Below are 20,863 nucleotides of genomic sequence, written 5' to 3'. Positions count from 1 at the left end.
TTTCACAAGTGGAATTTTACAGGTACTTGAACACATGAAAATATATATCCATTTATGACAAAGGTACACACAAAAGAATCAGAAAATAGAATTAATTATATGGTTACCTGGGGTTCCTCAGGTGGGAGAGGAGGAGGCGCCTCCTCTTTTGGAGGTGGTAATGGGGGCTCCTCAGATGAAGGAGGTTCTGAAACTTGACTGGTGGGAGGTACTGTAACTTCTTTTACTGGCTCTGGTGCATCCTTTGCTGCAACTGGGCCCTTTTTGTGTCCCGGTAAATGCACTTTTGTCCTCTGCTGCAAACTAAGCAAGTGCTGTCGATACCAATACTGCTGCTGTTCCTGTGACAGAAACCATTTTTATGAATTTTAATTGACAATCATGTATCTCTGCAATTTGGTACTGACGGCTACATTTGTGCCTACATTCTTGTGTCTATATGTAAGAAAAGGCAAAGATACAAGCGCAAGGTCCCAAGTTCAATCCCCGGTACCAAAAAAAAGGGCAAAGATGGAGTGAGAAAGGCAAATAAGTTAACAAGATCTTAATGACAGGCTAGAGAAAACTTTCAGTTCCTCTCCCAAATTTACATGTTTAAATTAAGCTATATGTAATAATTCAGCATAATTCTCTATTCTTTGAAAACACATGCTTTTGGAGGTGAGAGCAGTCTTTCTGATAAATGATCAAAGAACCCTTTCAATGTATACACCCACTAGTTTAATCTTTTAGTTTGTTCAAATTTATCCACAGGGGTCTTTAATTAATCAACACAGCCAAACAGTCCTATCTTTTCTCTCTGCCTTCACTCTTCTCCAATGTTCCTCTCTCTTTTTTGTTTTTATTTTTTTAGGGGGAAGATGGTACTACAGGTGCTAAGCTACACCTCCAGTTCCTTAATTTTTTTTTTTTTTTTAATTTTGAGGCAGGGTCTGGCTAAGTTGCCCAGGGTAACCTCAAACTTGTGATACTCCTGCTTCAGCCTCCTGGGCAGCTGGGATAAGAGGTACACACCACCAAACTTGGCTATGTAGCTCCCTCAGTTAGTCTATCCATATTCAGATATACATACATTCATGAGAATATACTATTTCAAAATATTTTCATTTATTTAAAAAAAAAATCTCAGGCCAGGGATTTAGCTCAGTGGTTCTGCCGCCTGCCTCACAGGCGCAAAGTCCCAAGTTGGATCCTCGTACCAAAAAAACAAAACAAAACAAAAAGAATTTTTTTTTTAAATCTCAGCTTTGTCTTCCAAATTATACTGTAACTTATTTTCTGGAAGTCTATTTTGTGCTTCTATTTTCCAAAAATACAAACAAGTTCAGTATGGAAAAAAACTAGAAAATATTCCATCTTTATTATTTGTAGACTCTGTATTTGCAAATTTGACTATTTGATACACTTTATTTCTAAATCCAATATGAACACTTGCCAAGCTTTTCCAGTCATTCACAAGCATGTGGACAACAGTGCAAACCTGGAGTGGGCTGATGTGCACATCCCCAGCTAAGGTAGAACAAAGTGATGCTTCACTTTCTGTTTCTAGCTCTCAAACTTTAAGTATCCTTTTCAGGGATAATTTAGTGTCATTTTTTCACATATTTTCACTTTTTGTCCGTGATGTGCTGCTTAAAGTGGTCCCTAAGCATAGTGCTGAAGTGCTGTCTATAGTGTACCTAAGAGCAAGAAGGCCGTGATGTGCCCTAAGGAGAAAATATGTGTGTTAGATACGCTTCATCCAAGTAAGTATTCCAGTGATGTTGGCCCCAAGTTCAATGTTTATAAATATACATTCGAAATAAAGTATCTTTAAATAGAAAACACATATAAACAAGGTTACTTATTGATGAGTTGATAAAAATCAGTGGATCAGAGGAATGTAACTCTGTATTTGCCTTAGAAACAATGGTTCAGTATTCACTAATTCAGTGTTTGTGGAGACTTTAAAGAAAATAAATACTGCCAGGTGTGGTGGCACAGATCTGTAATCTCAGCACTAGGGAGGCTGAGGCAGAACAGCCACAAGGTTGAGGCCAGCTTGGGCTACACAGTTAGTTCAAGGCCAGCCTGAACTGCATAATGAAATCTTGTCTCAAAGAACTATGTAGTGAGACCCTGTCTCTACATTTCAAATAAAGAAAATCAACAGCACAAATAAGCAATAACTAATTAAAATCAATAAAAAATATTATTACTCAATTACAGGATCATCATTATCCTACCATTTATCATACAATTCCTAATGGTTACAAGCTTGCACAAGGAAAAACAAAAGTTGTCATAACACTAATATATCCACTAAAGAATTGACCTAGATAAGTCTATGACTTAACAGCAGCATGTGCACTATAATTATAAGAATGTAGGATTTGGGGAAAATGACATTGGCGAACCATATTACTGATAGCTAGGCATCTGGCAGAAGTCCTATACCAGCTAACAATCAGACAACTTTACAGTAAGAACTACAAAAAATGACCTGAATACCAAATGTTTAAAAACAGCCTCTGCGAAAATTGATAAATCTCTAAAATGTTTTCAGTATATCCAAAATTGAAATAATAGATGGTAAGAATTGGTGCCATACAATGTCATAAAAACTATAGCACAGAAACCCAATCTACACTTGATTCTTAATTCATACTAAAATTCAGCTATAATTTCATTTATAACAATTCCCGGCCAGGTGTGGTGGTGAACGCCTATAATTCCAGCAGTAGAGAGGCTGAGGCAGGAGGACTGCTCCAAGTTTGAGGCCAGCCTGGGCTACACAGTGAGTTCAAGGCCAGTCTAAACTACACAGCAAGACTTTGTCTTAACCCCATCCCCCCTAAATCCATTAAATATAAAATCTGCTTGTTCTAGCTGGGCATGGTGGCATACACCTATAGTCCCAACTACTTGGGAGGCTGAGGTAGGAGGACTGCTGCAAGTTTGAGGCCAACCTAGGCTACATAGTGAGTCTAAAGCCAGCCTGAACTGCATAGTGAGACCCTATCGCAAAAACAAACAACCCCCCCAAAACCTGCATATTCTTATCATTTTGAGTTTTTTCTCTAGATTATATCACAATCAAAATTTCTTTTACTTTTTTTTCTTTTACTTTTTATAGTAAACTTTTAGTTTCTGTGTTAAATGAGTTGATTTTACTTGGCCATTTTCTAATCCAGTTGTCTCTGAAGAACAAGGATTTCTTATATTGCTAACATTTTATCATATAATCTTCCTCAGTTTTCCAAATATAAACAGATGTACAGGATACATACAATACATACTTTTTTTCACCAAATATATTGGTTTATTATCTGCTGTTTCACTCACAGAATGTTAATTTGGGGGGGAAGAGATATTTTCTGCATTTCTTATCTCCTCTCTAGTTCTTTAGCAAGCTGTTAGAACACACACTAGGTCACCAAGGTGCTGGGGCACACAATAGGATGTTAATAAACGGATACTGATCAACTGAAGATTTTCCCTCTTGTCCACTTATCTGTATGACCTGAAACTAGTTTCAATCCACTGAGAGAAATGAATTACATCTCACTAACTCCATTTTGAAATTTGGTCTATGATTGGGGTTTTTTATTTTAATTGCCATACCCATAATTATCAGTTCCCAGTATATTATTACATTTACTGCTCAACATTTTGTTTTATTTATTTTGGGGGGGGTACTGGGGATTAAACTTGGGTCCTTGTGCCTGCGCAGCAGGTGGCAAAACCACTGAGCTAAATCCCCAGCTCACTATTCAAAATTTTTAAAAAAGCACACTGAATATGATAGCTAACAATAATGTAATATTAAAATATTTTCAACTTTCTTCCATTATTTTAAGAAAATACTGAAAATATCAACAAGTCTATCTTTCATCTTAAAAATTAATTCCATTTCTTTCAAATAGAAGTTTCCTTGTTTTAGTTGCTCTGAAAGCATCACTAAAAGAGACATGTAAACTAGCTTTTAAAAACCAGAAGGCAGGGCTGGGGATTTATTTAGTTCAGTGGTACTGCCGCCTGCCTCACAGGCACAAGGACTCAGTTCGATCCCCAGTACCAAACAAACCAACCAACCAACCCAGAAGGCAATGGCTACAGATGACTTAGATTCTTTATCAATTTGCAGGACCTATTCCACACTTTGCATCTTTGTCTTAGATACACTTTACAATGAGAACCTCATTAGGGATTCAGGTAATTGTTGTTGATTCACTGTCAGTATGAGTTACAGGTTTAATATGAACCCTACATACAGGAACCAGATATAATCAATCCTAGAACTAGGCTTCAGCACACTTTGAAAATTCTACAAAGGAATAATGATAATATCACTCATAAATGTCCTCACCAACCCCAAGAGAAGGGTGATTATCTCTGTTTTGGAAAGGAAAAGACATGCCTGAGCTTGCTAATAATGACAGGCTAGGAGTCATTCTTCTGAAAGTCCTATCATATCTGACAACCCCATCTCATATGGGACACTCATTATCAGGTGAAGAGAAATCACAGCCTATGTCACACTTAAAGACTGAAGAGGGCCGGGGATTTAGCCCAGTGGTTTCGACACCTGCTACGCAGGCGCAAGGACCCAAGTTTGATCCCCGGTACCAAACAAAACAAAACAAAACAAAACAAAAAGACTGAAGAGATTTAAGAACATAAGCACTATTTGCCACAAATATCAGTACTAAAAAAATATGCCAATTTATTCAAGAAGCACTCACTGACCGCTTGCTACTGATGTAGTAATGATCTAGGTACTAAATGATTTCCAAGGAGTGAAATGTAAAGGAGATAGCTGTTTGGGTATAATGTTTTAAAGATTAATATGGAAGGTCACTTCCCCTATTCAAGTTATTACAAATGCCTCTAATACTGAATGATCTACATCATATCTTAAAGTGAAAGGAAAAAACCTGGTAAAATAATGAATTGCATTTATATTTTGGAAATTAACTTAAAACATTTGATTTTCTTTTTTTTTTTTTTGGTACCAGGGATCGAACTCGGGTCTGTTTTAAATATTTTTGAGGCTCACAATCTACTCTAGAAACTAGGGCCATGAGATAAGCTTAGTTCCCATTCTTAAAAAGAAAAATGTTCCTTTATCTCCTTTACCCTCCGGCTCCTGCCTTCATTCTCTCTCATGCCCCTTCAGTCACAAACTCCTTGAAAGAGCTGTCTATACTCACCATCCCCTCCTCACCTTCCATCACTCCTCAAATCAATGCAAAATGACTTCAGTTTCTATGAAATCGCTCCTGCCAAGGTCAACAATAATCTACATGTCAGTAAGGGCAAAAGAGAACTGGAAATCTTTATCTTGCTTGACCTCTCAGCAGTACTTGACACAGCTGACTACTCTGCTCCTAGAGCAGTGGTGGTGAACCTATGGCACGGGTGCCAAAGCAGCCATACAGAGCCCTCTCCATCAGCATACCAGCCAAGTCATCCCAGCAGCCGAGCATTCAGGTTTAACTGCACGTTGGCACTTTGTGATAAGTAAGCGGGTTTGGGGTTGCAGTTTGGGGCTCTAAAAGGCTCGCCATCATTGTCCTACACCATGGACTTCAGTCTTGATTTTCCACCTACGAACATAATTTGGCCTTTCCTCAATACCCTTTAATTTCTGTTCTTACCCTACACACACTCCTCAGAAGAGCTCTTCTATTTTTGTGTCTTCAAATACAGTACCATTTTTTATGCTGACAACTCACCATGACCTGCTTTAGACTCCAGATTTGTATCTATGCACAGACATCTCCATTTGGAATCTGTGTCTCACAGACCTTATGCTCTATTTGTCTAAAATTTAACTCATCATTTCCTCCTCATTCCCAAACCTGTTGGCCCTCCTCCTTTTCTAGGCTTCCTCACTTTAATAAATGGGGTCACTCGCAAGCGCAAGGTCTTGAGTTCAATCTCTGGTACCAAAAAAAGGGGGGATGGGCATCAACAATCCAGCAGCCCATCCCAGAAATCCCAAAATCACTGATACCTCCCTTGCCACAGCTACTCATGTAATCAGCAAATGAATTCTAGAAGCCAATTATTTCTCCAGTCTTTCTACTTTTCTCCAGCTCCACAACACCCTCCAAGTCCAAACCACTCCTTTGCCTTTCAATTCCATACTCCACACTGCAAGCACAGTGAGTTTTCAAAAATGCCAATTTGGGCTGGGGATGTAGCTCAGTGGTAGAGCACTTGCCTAGATGAGCCAAGTTATGGGTTCAATTCCCAGCACTGAAAAAAATATAAATAGAGCCAATCTATCACATCTGCCTATGTAAAATCCTTCAGCGGCTTCCTACTGGCCTTAGAATAAAGTTTTTAAAGATCTTCCCTGATCAATTTTATGGCTACTACTCTCCCTCAGAGCACCCAGTAACCCTCACTGAACTTACTTCTTTGAACTCTATGTGGTTAATTCTTGCATATTCTTTAGGATTCACTTAAAAATCATTTCACAAATGGAACCCTATTCAATCAGGTTAGAGCACTCAGTCATATTCAATCATTTAAAAGGTATTTATGGGCAACGTGGCGCATGCCTGTAATCCCAGCACTAGGGAGGCTGAAGGAGGAGGATCACTGAGAGTTCAAGGCCAGCCTAGGCTATATAGTGAGTTCAACACCAGCTTGGACTACATAGTGAGACTCTGTCTCAATTTTTTAAAAATTAATTTAAAAAAATTTTTAAATTAAAAAATATATTTCTTCTCCATCTACTATTCGCTAAAACCTGTGCAAGGCACTATGAATACAATAAACTTAAAAACAAAAGGTCATCTTTTCTAGTTCCTTATGGAATAGTCTAATGATGTTTTATATTTTATAATCCCATAGTATCCTGTACTTCTCTTCATTATTTGATGCCACCCCCATTAGGAGGGTAGAATAACAGATCAATGACACCAGGTACCATGCCGATCTTGTTTATCATTTCATCTCCAGTACTAAGTCGGTACTTGACACACAGGTGCTACTCAATAAATACTTTTTTTTTTTCAAAACAAGATTCAATTTAATGAAGATAATTATGAGCAAGAGGCAGGGATAAAGTAGTGAACACATATACACAGTAAAATACAAAGCAATCAACACTTGCATTCTAATGAAAGGAGAAATGAAGCCAATGCACAAAACAGTTTAGAAATATATAGATTAAAAACATTGCAGAATTGTTAAATCAGCTTCCTGTAACAGTATAGTAACACTAAGAAAATACAGATATGGTAGAAAAAGTAAGGTAATTTTCACCACAAAAAACAATAGTTATTACTAAAAGAGAAAGTTAAATGCAAAAATATACCTTTCAATACAATACCAAGACATCATCTAAAATAAATGAGTCAATGCCTAGAAGACATCTTGTGGAAAGGGTCTCTTGAGCGGCATTTTCTTTCATTCAGTGCCTTGGATTCTGCCTCCAAGTGGACATCTGGAACACTTTTAGAGGAAATATTCAGCAACTTGTGAGAATCAAGAACAATGCCAGACTGCAGCACAGGCAGTGATATATCTTTATCTGTTGCTTTTACAGACACCTGCTCTTTCATGATTTTGATCTTCTCAATAAGCTCATTTCTTTCCACTTGCAGAGCCCTGAACAATTTCTCTAATCGTTCCAATTTTATCCGAAAAGCCTTGAACTCTTTGTCACAGATATTTTTCTCTTCAGCCATTTGCAGAAGTATTTTATTATTATTCTCCCACTTGGTACACCATACTGTCATTTCTTTTTCCTGTTTCTTTATATTCCTAGCCATCTTTTCCATTTCCTGCCTGAAGGTTGTGAACACTTCATTGCTTTTTGCCATGGTAGTCTGGAATTCTTCAAATTTATCCATATAAACAGAAAGCTGTTGTTTTAGTTGGACTTCTTGTTGTTTCTTCAGTTTTGCTTTGACTTTGTGACTTCTTTAAGTAAAAACTCTCTCTCTCTGTGATGTTTTTCATTAGCTTCTTTTATCATCTGTGTTGTCTGCTGAAGTTTGGCATTCACAAGCTGTTGTTCCAATTCCTTCTGTCTGAATACTTTATCAATATGCTCTTCCCTTAGTGTGCACTGTTCAAAGAGCTTCTTTAGCTTCTCTCCCAATTCAATGTTCTCCTGTTGGAGTTTGCTGTTGTGTATGTCATGCTGCTCCAGGTGGGGCTCGATTTCATTTAAAGTAAATTGGAAATGAACAGCTGCTTCTGTACGACTTTCTTCCCCCTCCTTTGCCAGCTGCATATTTTCTTCCTTTAAGGTCTTATTGTGATGCTGAAGTTCCCTGCAAAGAGATTCTAGTTTGCTTCTTGCCAAGATAGACTTGCTGTGTTTGGTCTGCAAGAGAACCTTCTTTTTTTTTTGGTACCGAGGATCGAACTCAGGTCTTGCACTTTTGAGGCAGGCAGCGGCACCACTGAGCTAAATCCCTGGCCCAAGAGAACCTTCTTTCTCACAATCTGGGCTTGCTTCTTCTGCAGTCTCTTCACTTGCTTCTGAACATTCCTGTGTTCTTCCAGAAGATCAGCATACTTCTTACAGAGAGCTGCCAGCTTCTCCTCTGGGGTGGAAATTGTATTTAGGGCTTGCATCAATAATAAAACTTCTTTTCCCAAGGTTTTTCCTTTGATTCTGCTGCATTCTGAATCTTGCTGACTATAAAGGTTATCTGTTTGAGCTTCTTGCTGGAGAATATCTTCTCAACTCCTGAGGACAGTAATTTGGGCTCATCACATTCCTTTTCTTTGCTATACAGTTACTGCCATCATCTTCTTTCAATGACAGCTTGTTACTTGTGCCACAACAGAAGTCTTGATGTTGAAGAATATCATTTGATTGAGAGTTACCCAACATGTCTGCTTTCACCATTAGCCCATAAATTCCAGCTTCCTCTTCCAGTTTCCAAATACTTAAACATTAAATAAATGTTCTAAAAATCTCTAATCAAAGTCAACAGCTTTATGCCAGGCGTGGTGGCGCAAACTTGTAATTTTAGCACTCAGGAGGCTGAGACAGGAGGATCACCACAAGTTCGAGGGTATCCTGGGCTACATAATGAGTCCAAGGCAGCCTGAACTACATAGCGAGACCCTGTCTCAACAAAACAAAACAAAGTCAACAGCTTTACCTAAGTGAGTTATTTTGATAATGAAAGGACAAATTACAATTCATGAAAAAAACCCTACTATCCACTTTACCCAGTCAATCCTTTAATACAGAGAAATGTTAACCCTTTAAAAAGAACATTGCAGGGCTAGGGATTTAGCTCAGTGGTTCCACCACCTGCCTCGAAAGCACAAGGTCCTGAGTTTGACCCCCAGTACCAAAAAAAAGAAAAATTGCATTAAATTATCAGTGTTTGGGGCCAGGGATTTAGTTCAGTGGTTGCGCCGCCTGCTTCTCAAGCGCGAGGACCCGAGTTCAATCCCCAGTACCAAAAAAAAAAAAAAAATATATATATATATATATATATATATATCAATGTTTTACTCAGAAAATTGGGAAATAAATGGGAGAAGAATATGAAGTATTTATCCTGTTGAGGTGAGAGTGGTGGCTCATGCCTGTAATCTCAGCACTTGGAGGAGGCAGGGGCAGGAGGATCAATGCAAGTTCAAGGCCAGGATGGGCTACAGAGTGAGTTTAAGGCCAGCCTGAACTGCATAATGAGGTCTGTCTCAAAAATAAAGAAAACAAAAAAGTATCCCATCTTTCCTATAATAACCATATTTCCAATCAAATGGCCCTACTTCATGAGTGAAAGTTTTTCTTTACAGAATTCCATGCAGTAAGTGTGGAAAAAATGGCAGGAAAAAAAATCACGTTGAAAACCCTAACGAAATAATTTACTCATGCAGAGACCATCAATGGATGAACAACTACATGAAATATTAGATACAAGACTAATAGGAAGATCTACAGTGGAGGGACCAGACGGCCATCACCTGAATCCATTGATCAATCTTGAGACTAGGAACAGTTAAGACAACTGGACATTGTGGGCCACATAATGGAATTCAAATAATGTACACAGCACCACCTATATACTACAATTGCTAAAAGAAAGCTGATCTTCAATCTGAGGTTTTAGAGTTAACATCTAATTTATAAGAAACGTAAGAGACAGAGGAACAAGTTAAATAACACCAGCAGAGAGCAGACAAAGCCAGAATATGGGATGCTCTACTGAACAACTGACCCATTTTTCAACAAGTTTAATGGCATGAGATAGAAAAGACTGTAGGAAAGAATAATCTAGGGCAGGGATTCTCAATTCTGGGTGATTTTGTCCTCTAGGGTATACCTGGCAATGGTTGGAAATATTTTTGGTTGTCACAACTGGGAGCCTACCAAGGGCATCTACTGGGCAGTGATTAGGGATGCCAATAAACATCCAACAATGCACATGACAAACCTCCTATAATAAAGAATTATCTTGTTCAAAATCTATAGTGATGAGGCTGAGAAATCTTGATCTATATTGTCTTTTGTGTATCTTGTCTTGGATCTTGATTTGAACAAACCAACATAACATTACTGATAACATGGAATTATTTTTAATTGTTAGTATGATGACAATAGAGAAAATCCAAATGGACAGTGTAAGAAACTCTTCTTAATATTTTTAGATGTTATACTATGTTTACATATGGAAAGATCCTTTTTTCTTAAGAGATACCTAATCAAATTGTAGGGATGATGGGGCTGGGAATGTAGATTAATGGTAGAGTGGTTATCTACCATGCATGAGGCCCTGCGTTTGATCCCTAGCACTGTGAAAAAAAAAAAAAAAAAAAAAAAAAGGGCGGGGATTTAGCTTAGCCTGCCTGGCAAGCATGAGGTCCTCAGTTCAATCCCCCATACGGCCCCCAAAAAACGTAAGGATGAAATGATACAAGACCTAATTGCTTTAAAGCTGAGTGCAGTGGCAGGTACATGTAATCCCATTCAGAGGCTGAGGCAGGAAGATCCAGAGTTGAAAGCAAGTCAACTCAACATAATGGGGAGGGGGGTCTTTTAAAATATATTTCAGCAGCAAAAATAAAAATAGCCTTGATGAAGTAAGCATCGCAACATCTTCATAGGCATCACATTTGAATGACAGGCATTCATCTCACTTTCTCTACTTTAAAATCTTTCAGGGGCCAGGGATTTAGGCCAGTGGTGCCATGCTTGCCTCGAAAGTGCAAGGTCCTGAGTCTGATCCTCGTACGAAAAAAAAAAAATTTTTTTTTAAAAAACTGAGTTGGGTATGGTGGTGCATGCTCGTAATCCCAGCACTCAGGAAGCTGAGGCAGGAGGATCAGAGTCCAAGGCCAGCCTGGGCTACATAGTGAATTCAGGGCCAGCTTGAATTACAAAAGGAGACCCTGCCTCAAAAACCCAACCCCCCCCCATCATCTTTCACCATAAAATAATTCGATTTTCCAATAGTAAAATATGAATGAAAAAATATGCATTAGGGTTATCAAGAGACTGGCACTGGCTTGAAAAAATGTTCATCCTCCAATAAACCAAAGTATCTTAAGTCTAAAGGACGATAATTCCTGAATCTTACTGAACAAATAAATCATGTGGTGAGTCTACAAGTAGGAAGACACTGTTCTAGGTGCCACAGAGGATCAAAAAGATAAGGAAGACAGTCTTGGTCTGCATGAGACTTTAAATCTGAAGAACCGCACCAAACCAGATGGTAGAACACAGGCATGGCTTTACGGAGATCCTGTATTTAAGATGTGCTTGAAAATAATACATCTTTAAGGGGAGAGAGAAGAAAGAAAGAAAGCTGAAGAAATTGGGATGAATTCTAGACAAGGGTAAGAAAGCCACAGGCGGGCCGGGGATTTAGCTCAGTGGTTCCAGCGCCTGCCTCGCAAGCACAGGGTCCTGAGTTCGAGCCCCAGTACCAAAAAAAAAAAAAAAAAGAAAGCCACAGGCCTACAAAATCCCTTCTTGATCTGGTCCATGCATACTCTTCAAGCCTCATCTTCTGTCACTTACTTTCTGCTTCTCACCAGAGAAGTGGAGGCACTGAATATTCAAGGCACTGAAATAAGTTCATTACAAACTAAGATATAAAAAAAGCAAAAGCAGCCGGGTGTGGTGGCACCTGCCTGCAATTCAGCACTCAAGAGACTGAAGCAGGAGGATCACCACAAGTTCAAGGGTAGCTTGGGCTACATAGTGAATTCAAGGCCAGCCCGAACTACATAGCAATACCTTGACTCAAAAAAACAAAACAAAGCAAAAAGAAACAAAAGAAAAGCAAAAGCAGTGTATTTATATTTATAATAAGGCCTGTCTGACACACACAAGTCTCCAAAAATACAATTCATTTGTTTCTTTATGCAGCCAAAAAAAAAAGTCTATTAAGAGGTGAGGAGATAAAGGTCATATTTTGGCTAACATTAGAAATTTCAGAAGGGTAAGAAAGAGAACAGAAATTCTATCTAATAGAGCAATCCAAGGAAAATAACCCAAGGAAATGATATAATTTGGCATAAGCCAAGAGAATCACTTACTCTTCCGTTGTATCCTAGAATCTCAAGTGTTTTCTCCTGATGACCTGCCAAGCATTATTTCTTAGCACAACTTGTTTCTGTTCTTAATTTCTAAAGCTAAACCACTATAAAATTAGAACACTATTCCTCTCTGGTGGAAATCTTTTTTATGTAAATTAAAGCTTGTATATCACAAGATTCTGTGTTTTCCTTGGGGAAGCTAAAGTAGATTAATAATTGCTACAAGTGTCTATTTTAAGAGATAACAAATGATCTATTCTGCTTTAGTTCTACCTTCCCTCTCAGGGGAATCCACTTATTTCCACTACCCTGTCAATCTTTTCTGTGGGACGCATCCCTTCAAACACAAGTTTAGAGGGATGGCTCTCTCATGAACAGCTATCACACAACTTTATTTACATATATATATACATATATATATGTATGTATATATATGTATATATATGTATGTATATATGTATGTATATATATATATATATGTATGTGTATATATATATACATTTTATCATGGTTACATTCCAAGGCTATTATTTGGAGTGAATGGCAGTAAGATGTAGCAAACTGATCTTGTCTGAATACTATCATTATTAATGTGAAAAAAAATGTATCAATTCCTAAAATGGATCAACAGACCTCCAAAGGTTCAAATATCTAGAGATTTATCTATGTAATGTATTGCAAATTTGTCTTTAAGCATAATTAGGATGCTCTTAAGACAAGACTTCCATCCTCATTTGCTGAGAACTCTTAATTCAGGAAGCTGACAGTTACACTTAACCCTTTTTTTTTTTTTAAAGAAGTTAACTGGTCATAAAGATTTATGTGCATTTATGTGTCAGGCCTTTGAGAAGCTTTCTTTTAATGCTGCCTATCAAATGGAAATCTTTAATTTAAAATACAACTTTAAAAAGGCTCTCTGCAACAAAATCCAGGAGGTTGATCAAAGAAAACCAAGGCATATACAGTATCTGGGAAGTACTACTCTATGTTGTCTAGACACATCTTCAAACACTGTTCTTTTACTAATCCACATTTAGCTAATTAAAAAGCTGAGTGTCAGGCCTCTGACTCTTAAGGAATCTGTTGAAGTGTAAATGAGCTAGTCATTGTGTGTTGGAATTAGGATAAGGACTTACTAAAGCCTCCAGGCCCGCTCACTCAGGGCCTTTTAGATCAAAGATGGGGTTCAAGCCAATACTTTCTTACCTGTGGAGTCATCGTAGAGGGATCTGGCTCAGGAGCAGCTTGCTGCTGTTCAGCACTCTTGTTCTTGGCCCCACTCTCCAAAGGTTCTTGCTGGACAACTGTCTTATTCCCAGAAGGGGCGGACGGTGGTGGCAGTAGCTGGGATTTAGAATGGCCCTGCGAGGGGCGGGAAGGAGATGCCTGAGAAGAGGACAAGTAGGACTGGGAATGGCTCAAATAGGACTGCGAGGAGGAAGAGGTGGAAGAATAAGAAGAAGTGGGCCCCAGGTAGGATTGGGAAGGTGGGGACTGTGAAGGGGATGCCTGAGCTGCAGGCAGGTAGGGTTGAGATGAGGAAGGGGGATAGTAGGAGGGTGGTGGTTGAGGTGGGGGAATATACGATTGGGATGGGGGCATATAGGACCCAGGAGGTACAGGGGGCGACTCAGGGGGGGAATCCAGCTCCATTGGAACCAAACCAGGAGGTCCATCCCGTTGGTGGTGGAGCATCTGGTGTTTGTACTGCTGTTGCTTCTGATAGCTGAGTGCCGGTCCAGGTGGCGGGGGCATCGGTGGCGGAGGTGGCTGCCAGTCTCCGTAGCCGCCCCCCGGCATTACTGGCGGGGGCGGCAGCGGGGGCGGAGGAAGGTGGTGGGGTTGGAGCACGCACTGCATTTGCTTCTGGTGCATTTGCTGCAGCTGCTGGAGCTGCGCCAGGTGTTGCTCGCGGAAGCTCATGAAGCCTGAAGAGGAGGGGGCCGCGGGAGCCGTCGAGCTCGAGTACCCGGGCCCCGGCGAGGCCTCAGGAAGCGCCACCGGTGGAGGCGGCGGGACCGGTGGCGGCGGATAGTGGCTACTCCCGCCATACCGGCCCCAATTCGGGTACATATCGAAAAAAAAGACGCAGGGCTCGTTCTGGCGCCGTTACTCGTCGCGACCGACCTCCAGGAGCAGCGGCGGCGACGGCGATAGCCGGAACTCGAGGCACCTACAGGCCCCGGAGCGTGTAAACGGAGCGCGCCAGTGCGCCGGCGCTACCGAGCGGGGGCCCGCGACCGGGAAGGCAGGGACGGTACCGGCGCGACTACGCCTGCGCAGTAGCACCGAGAGGCGAACAAAGGCGAGCTAGAGTGACCCTTTGCTTGTTGACTCGCGGTTGTCATCTTTCGTCAGGTTTGGGTAAAGCAGGCACAAGTAGAATGTTCTCATAGAAACGAGGAACCATAGAGACACACGACCGAAAGGGGTGATAGAGATCCTATCGCTTCATGGGTTCATTTTTGAATGAGAGGGGGAAAAAAAAAAAGATTCCATCCACAATAGCAACAATCTCAGCAGCAGCAACAACAACAACAAAAAAAACAAGGCATAACTCTAATAAGAAATATATAGAACTTACATGAAGAAAACTACAATATCATACCTGAGGATAAAATTAGACTTGAAATAATAGACTATTATCCTGAGTAAAAAGAGGGAAAATTGGAAAGACGTTAGTTCTTCCCAAATTAAATGAATAGACTTAAGTAAATTCTACCCAGAAGTCCCACTGAGAACAAAGTGGTGAAGAATGGAAATGTATTTTGAAGGCAAGAGGTAAGTTTGCACCAACTCCTGCAGGAATAGAATAGGCAACATTTGCAGGCATTGTAAAAGAGGAGAAATGGAATTTTAAAGGGATATTTCAACACATAAAAAATCCATGTTGGAGGCCGGGGATTTAGCTCAGTGGTTCTGCTTCCTGCCTCGAAAGCGCAAGGTCCCAAGTTCGATCCCCGGTACCAAAAAAAAAAAAAAAAAAAAAAAAAAAAACTGTTGGAGAAAGTTAGACATAAAGCAAAAAATGAAAAACAAAACAAAACAAAACACAAATACAGAGGTTGCCTAGAAAAGTCGACCTAGAAGATAATCTTCCTAAAAATCTCTCAGTATGATACTAAACAAGAACGTCTTTGGCTTAAGTGAACCACTGAAAAGCAAAGGTGATACACTGAATTCTGAAAAGAGAGTACCGAACTTTGAGAATAGTGTGTCAAGGTGTCATTAGTGTACGACTTAAAAGGTCTGACTTTGCTTGCATCTTAGCAACCCAAATCTTCACCCTTTGCAGGAGATCAGTGTGCATGTAAAGTGGGACAGCTGGATATCCTTCTAAAGGAAGAGCTCCTATTCTCAAGTAGGAATTTAGTTGTGTTCCTTTTAACTTTTTATTGACATATAACCTATATATGTGATACTACCTGCATAAATATACAGCATAGTAAATTTTCACAAACCAATCACACTTCAGAAAACAGACCCCAGATCAAGAAACAGAGTATTACCCAACCTAGAAATCCAAATTTGTTGTATTTTTATTATTTTCAATTTAAAATTTCCTTTTGAAAAATATAAAACAATGTAATTCACTATAGTAATAGACTGATGGCAAGAATTAATATGATCATGGTATTAAATGCAGAAACTAATTTGAAATGTTTCAAATTAAATTTTAATGTTAAAATTTCTTGAATTTTAACCCAGGTGTGGTGGGCCACACCTGTAATCTCAGCACTTGGGAGGTGGATTGCCCTGAGTTTGAGGCCAGCCTGAACTACAAAGTGAGACCCTGCCTCAAAAAAACAAAACAAAACAAAAACAAAACAAACCCCCAACAACCAAAAAACAAAATTATGATTTTTAAAAAGCTTAGTGTTATGGTTTGTATCTTAAATGCCCTCCAGAGAATCTAAGTTAAAGGCTTGGGTAACAGCTGTAGTGTTACATGGAAGTGGAAGAATCTTTAGGAGGTGGGGCCTAGAGGAAGGAAATTAGGTCACTGGGGATGTGGACTTGAAGAGGATATTGGGGCCCTATCCCCTTCCTCCTTCTCTTCACTTCTTGGCTGCCCTGAGGTGAAATGGCATTCTTAGCCACGTGCCCCAACATGACAATATTGTGCTCCCACGACCCAAAGCAACAGGGCCAGTAGGCATGGACTGAAAACCCTGAAACTATAAGCCAAAAATAAACCTTTCTTCCTTTTAAATTACATATATATTTGGCACACAGAAAAATAAAAGGGAACTTAAACCTAGACATAGTGGTGCACTCATGTAAGGCTGGCACTCTAGGAGGCTGAAGCAAGCCAGCCTGTGTAACTTAGTGAGACCCTGTCTCAAAAAATTTTAAAAAGGGTTGAGGATGTAGCTCAGTACAAAAGGCATGGGTTTAATCCTTAGTACCACAAAGAGAAAAAAAAGGAACTTCTTTGATCTGATAAAGAGTATCTACTGAAAACTATAGTAACTTAGTGGTAGAACACTAGCTTAGCAAATGTGATGCCTTGAGTTCAACTCCCAGGACCTCAAACAAACAAACAAACAAAACAAAACAAAACAAAAAACTATAGCAGACCTCACCCTTAATGGGGAAAAATTTAGTTTTCCCACTATGACAAAGAATAGACATTCATAATCATCACAATTGGGGGTACAGGAGAAGAGAGAGGTGCACCATCAGCCTGGGTATATTCTTTGTACCTTAAAATATACCTTATATAAGCAGTATTTCATATTATCTACTTATATTGCACAACACTTCATACATTCAACAGTATATAAACATAAGATATGCATTTGAGTGAATGAACTACTGCATACTTTTACATGAGAAAATTGGAGAATGGAGATGCATAAAAGTGGGCTGAGAAAAATTTGAAAAAAATACTAGTAAGACATTTTTCCCACACTTAAACATGGCTCCAGCATATGGCATGAGTATCATTGTTTATTACAGAACATCCATTTCCTTCCTTCTTAATAAAATCCCCATTTTTCTCAAATCTCCGCATCTCCCTTATGTACTATATGTCACTTTGGAAAAGTGAAGTATGTTCTGAAGTATGTCCCAGTTAGCCAGTCACAGTGACATCATCCCTCTTGTAATTTGTTGGCTCAGAGGTTCTGGATTAACAGCATATGACATTTTTTCTTCTTTCTTCCATACTGAACAGAGGGTTTTCTTCTTTCTCTCCAGTAGGTGTGAACAAGGGGCATGTTGCTCCAGTTGGTGTTTACAGCCAACTGGGGCCTAAGAACGAAGCCAGACTGATGACAAAGCCAACAGAGAACTGAGGGACATGGAGGTGTAACCCTAAGTGCACTGTGCACCAAGCTGCATTACCTTTGAAATTTCTGCTATTCAAGGTGCATTTCCTTATTGTTAGGACTGAATTAGGATTTCCATCACTTGCCCTAATAATATCCTAACTGAAACCTGGATACCCGTCTTATCTCTCACTGATTATTGCCTGAATCAGTTAATATAGTGGCAACTGTAAAACAACCCTCCCTTCCTTCCTTGAGGCAGGGTTTCACCATGGAGTCCAGGCTGGTCTTGAACTCACTATATACCCCAGGCTTGCCTTGAAGTTGCAATCTTCCTGCCTCAGGCATCCAAGTAGCTGGGACTATAGGCACATACCACTATGCCTGGCTTAAACAATGATTTTATATTACTATCATTTCTTCTACATTTATTGTCATCTTTCTGTATAAAATTTTTTTTGTGTATGATTTTTGTGTGTGTGTATATATATATTTTTTGAGACAAGGTCTCACTATGTAGCCCATGTTAACCTCAAACTTTCAGTAGTCCTCCTGTCTCAGCCTCCCAAGTGCTGAGATCACAGGCATATGCCACCATGCCCAGCAAAAAATTCTTCTATCTCCATTTTGTTTACTTTTAGTATCTTGCAGGTTCTAGATTCTGTGTGTGTGTGTGTGTGTGTGTGTGTGTGTGTGTGTGTGTGTGTTTTGAGACAGGGTCTTGCTATGTAGTTCAGGCCAGCCTTGAACACATGGTGAGCCTCTTGCCTCAGCCTTGAGTGCTGGGATTGCAGGTGTGTGCCACCATGCCCAACTTGTGTCATTCTGTCTTAAGTCTTCTAAATACCACATAATCATAAGATTTAAACAATACCTAATCTGAGCATTATTGTTTTGCTTTTTATTGTTGAGCATGTTAACTTTAATTTTTATTAGTACACACCTGCAGTACTTAATGATTGCATTCATTGTAGGGCGTTTGTACACGTACATAACACATCTTCATTCTTCCTGCGTTCTTGTCCCCTCCCTCCATCTCTTGATCTCCTTTCCATGTGCAAAAGATCTATCTCCCTGTTTCCTATTATCTTTTATTTGTGAGCATTAATTTTTTTTTTTTGGTACCCAGGATCAAACTCAGGACCTTGCACTTGCAAGGCAGGCAGCGGAACCACTGAGCTAAATCCCCGGCCCTTGAGGATTAATTTTAATAAGCAGATTTAACCTAGTCACATTCATCGTGACTTCTGTATGTTTGGACTTCCTCTTACCATCTTACATTATTTTCTATTTCTCAATGTTTATTCTTCCCTCCTAATCTTCTGCATTTTTTTCTTTTAGTTAAAAACAAATCACACAATGAAATATAAAGATCTCGACTGGTGCAGTTTAAAACATTTTGACAAATTCTGCTTTTAAAAAATTGAGGTTCCCATTTCCATTTCTTCTCTGTTGGTTTAGGAGACAACCATGCTGTATTATTTAGGATTAGGCTTGGTGATATATATGAACACAAAACCCAGGTAGCCTTTTCCAATGTGTTGGCAAATATCTCTCAATTTTGTTTTTTTTGGTATTGGGGATCAAACTCGGGACCTTGCGCTTGCGAGGCAGGTGGCAGAACCACTGAGCTAAATCCCCGGCCCATGATCTCTCAATTTTAAAGCTTGTATTATTTGACAGTTCTCCCACAGAGCAAACCTGTGAGATAGTCCTATGTACAATTATATATTTTTGAGGTTTTGAAACATAAAACAGAAATCACACTGTACCTGTTTACAATTTGCTTCTTCCTCTTAATGGTCAGTTATTTTGTTGTTGTTGTTGTTCAGAACCAGGGATTGAACTCAGGACCCTGTGCTTCCGAGGCAGGCACTGTGTCACTGAGCTAACTCCCCAGCCCAGTTATTTCTATTTAATGTAGTTCAATCTCATTGATTGATTGCTTGATTGCAAAACTGGGGATTGAACTAAGGCTTCATGCGTGCCAGACAACTGCTCTACCCTAGCCCTTAAAAAATTTTTTTTTTGAACTTGTGATACTCCTGCCTCAGCCTCCTGAATACCTAGAATTACAGGTGTGCACAATTACACCTGGCTTCTACCTCATTTATTATAAGTGTTATTATTTGTGGTGAAATACACATAGAATTTCCATCTTAACCATTTTAAAGCATACAGTTCAGCAACTTTAAGCACATATTACTGTGCAATCAGTTCTCCAGAATTCTTAACATCTTGTAAAACTGAAATCCATGTCCTTATACACTTCCAAGTGTCCTTCCTTCCAGCCCCCAGCTACCATATTTCTACTTTGTTAATACTGTACATTTGATTACTCTAGATGCCTCTTTTTTTTTTTTTTAAGACTGGGTCTCACTATGTAGTTCACATTAGCCTTGGACTATGTAGCCCAGGCTGGCCTCAAACTCATGGTGATCCTCCTGCCTGATTACAGGCAAGTGCCACTATGCCTGGACTCTAGATGTCTCTTGTAAGTGAAACCATACGTTAATATCTGTGAGTTTGAGGCTAGACTGGGCTACATAGTGAGTTCAAGACCAGCCTACACTATATAGTCAGACCCTGTCTCAAACAAACAAAGTTTCATTAATTTTTTTTCTGGTACCAGATTGAACTTAGGGCTTTGGGCTTGCAAGGCAGACACAGTGCCACTGAGCTAAATCCCTAGCCCACATTAATTTTTAATTGATTACATGTTGAAAATAAATTGGATTAAGATATACTGATTTCACCTGTTTCTCTTTACTTTTTAAACTGTTGTTACTAGAAAGAAAATTTTGTTTTGTTTTGTTTTTAAGAAAAGGTCTTGCTACATAGTTCAGGCTAGCTTTGAACTCACTATGTAGCCCAGACTGGCCTTGAACTCATGGTGATCCTCCTGCCTCAGCTTGAAAATTTTAAATTAAATGTGGTTCTCTGAGATAGTGCTGTGCTAAGACCCTTGTATGAACTAGAAAAACTGAGAAGAATAAAGAAAGCATAGTCTCTGGCATCAAAGAGCTCACAACCTAGTTGGAGAAGATAAGAACTTAGGACAATAGTTACAATATAAT

At 39.4% G+C, this 20,863-nt stretch overlaps 1 protein-coding gene and 1 pseudogene across 4 annotated transcripts in view; both read right to left on the bottom strand.

Moving 5' to 3' along the window:
• Nucleotides 1-14,780, bottom strand: part of Ylpm1 (YLP motif containing 1) — a 66,009-nt gene extending 51,229 nt beyond the window's left edge. For all 3 annotated transcript variants that reach the window (XR_015445041.1, XM_004837193.4, XM_021246421.2), the window contains exons 1-2: nucleotides 13,720-14,780; nucleotides 108-341 (exon numbers count right to left, since the gene is read on the bottom strand). Coding sequence is in view for 2 of the 3 variants with exons in the window: in XM_004837193.4 (XP_004837250.1) it covers nucleotides 108-341; nucleotides 13,720-14,586 (1,101 nt within the window). In the remaining variant the exon portion in view is untranslated. The remainder of the gene's footprint in view (nucleotides 1-107; nucleotides 342-13,719) is intronic.
• LOC147822761 (gamma-taxilin pseudogene) lies at nucleotides 6,998-8,860 on the bottom strand (annotated as a pseudogene). Its single transcript, XR_015444977.1, has 3 exons — nucleotides 8,752-8,860; nucleotides 8,449-8,552; nucleotides 6,998-8,413 (listed from the first exon to the last, which is right to left on the bottom strand). The product of XR_015444977.1 is annotated as a gamma-taxilin pseudogene (transcript).
• Nucleotides 14,781-20,863: the final 6,083 nt, after the last annotated feature.

The sequence above is a fragment of the Heterocephalus glaber genome, unplaced genomic scaffold, assembly GCF_053883595.1.
Source record: "Heterocephalus glaber isolate CG9 unplaced genomic scaffold, H.glaber_assembly_v1.0 deba00001608, whole genome shotgun sequence".
NCBI lineage: Eukaryota > Metazoa > Chordata > Mammalia > Rodentia > Bathyergidae > Heterocephalus > Heterocephalus glaber.
The sequence above is the reverse complement of the archived record's forward strand: the minus strand, read 5'-3'. Positions and strand labels throughout refer to the sequence as shown.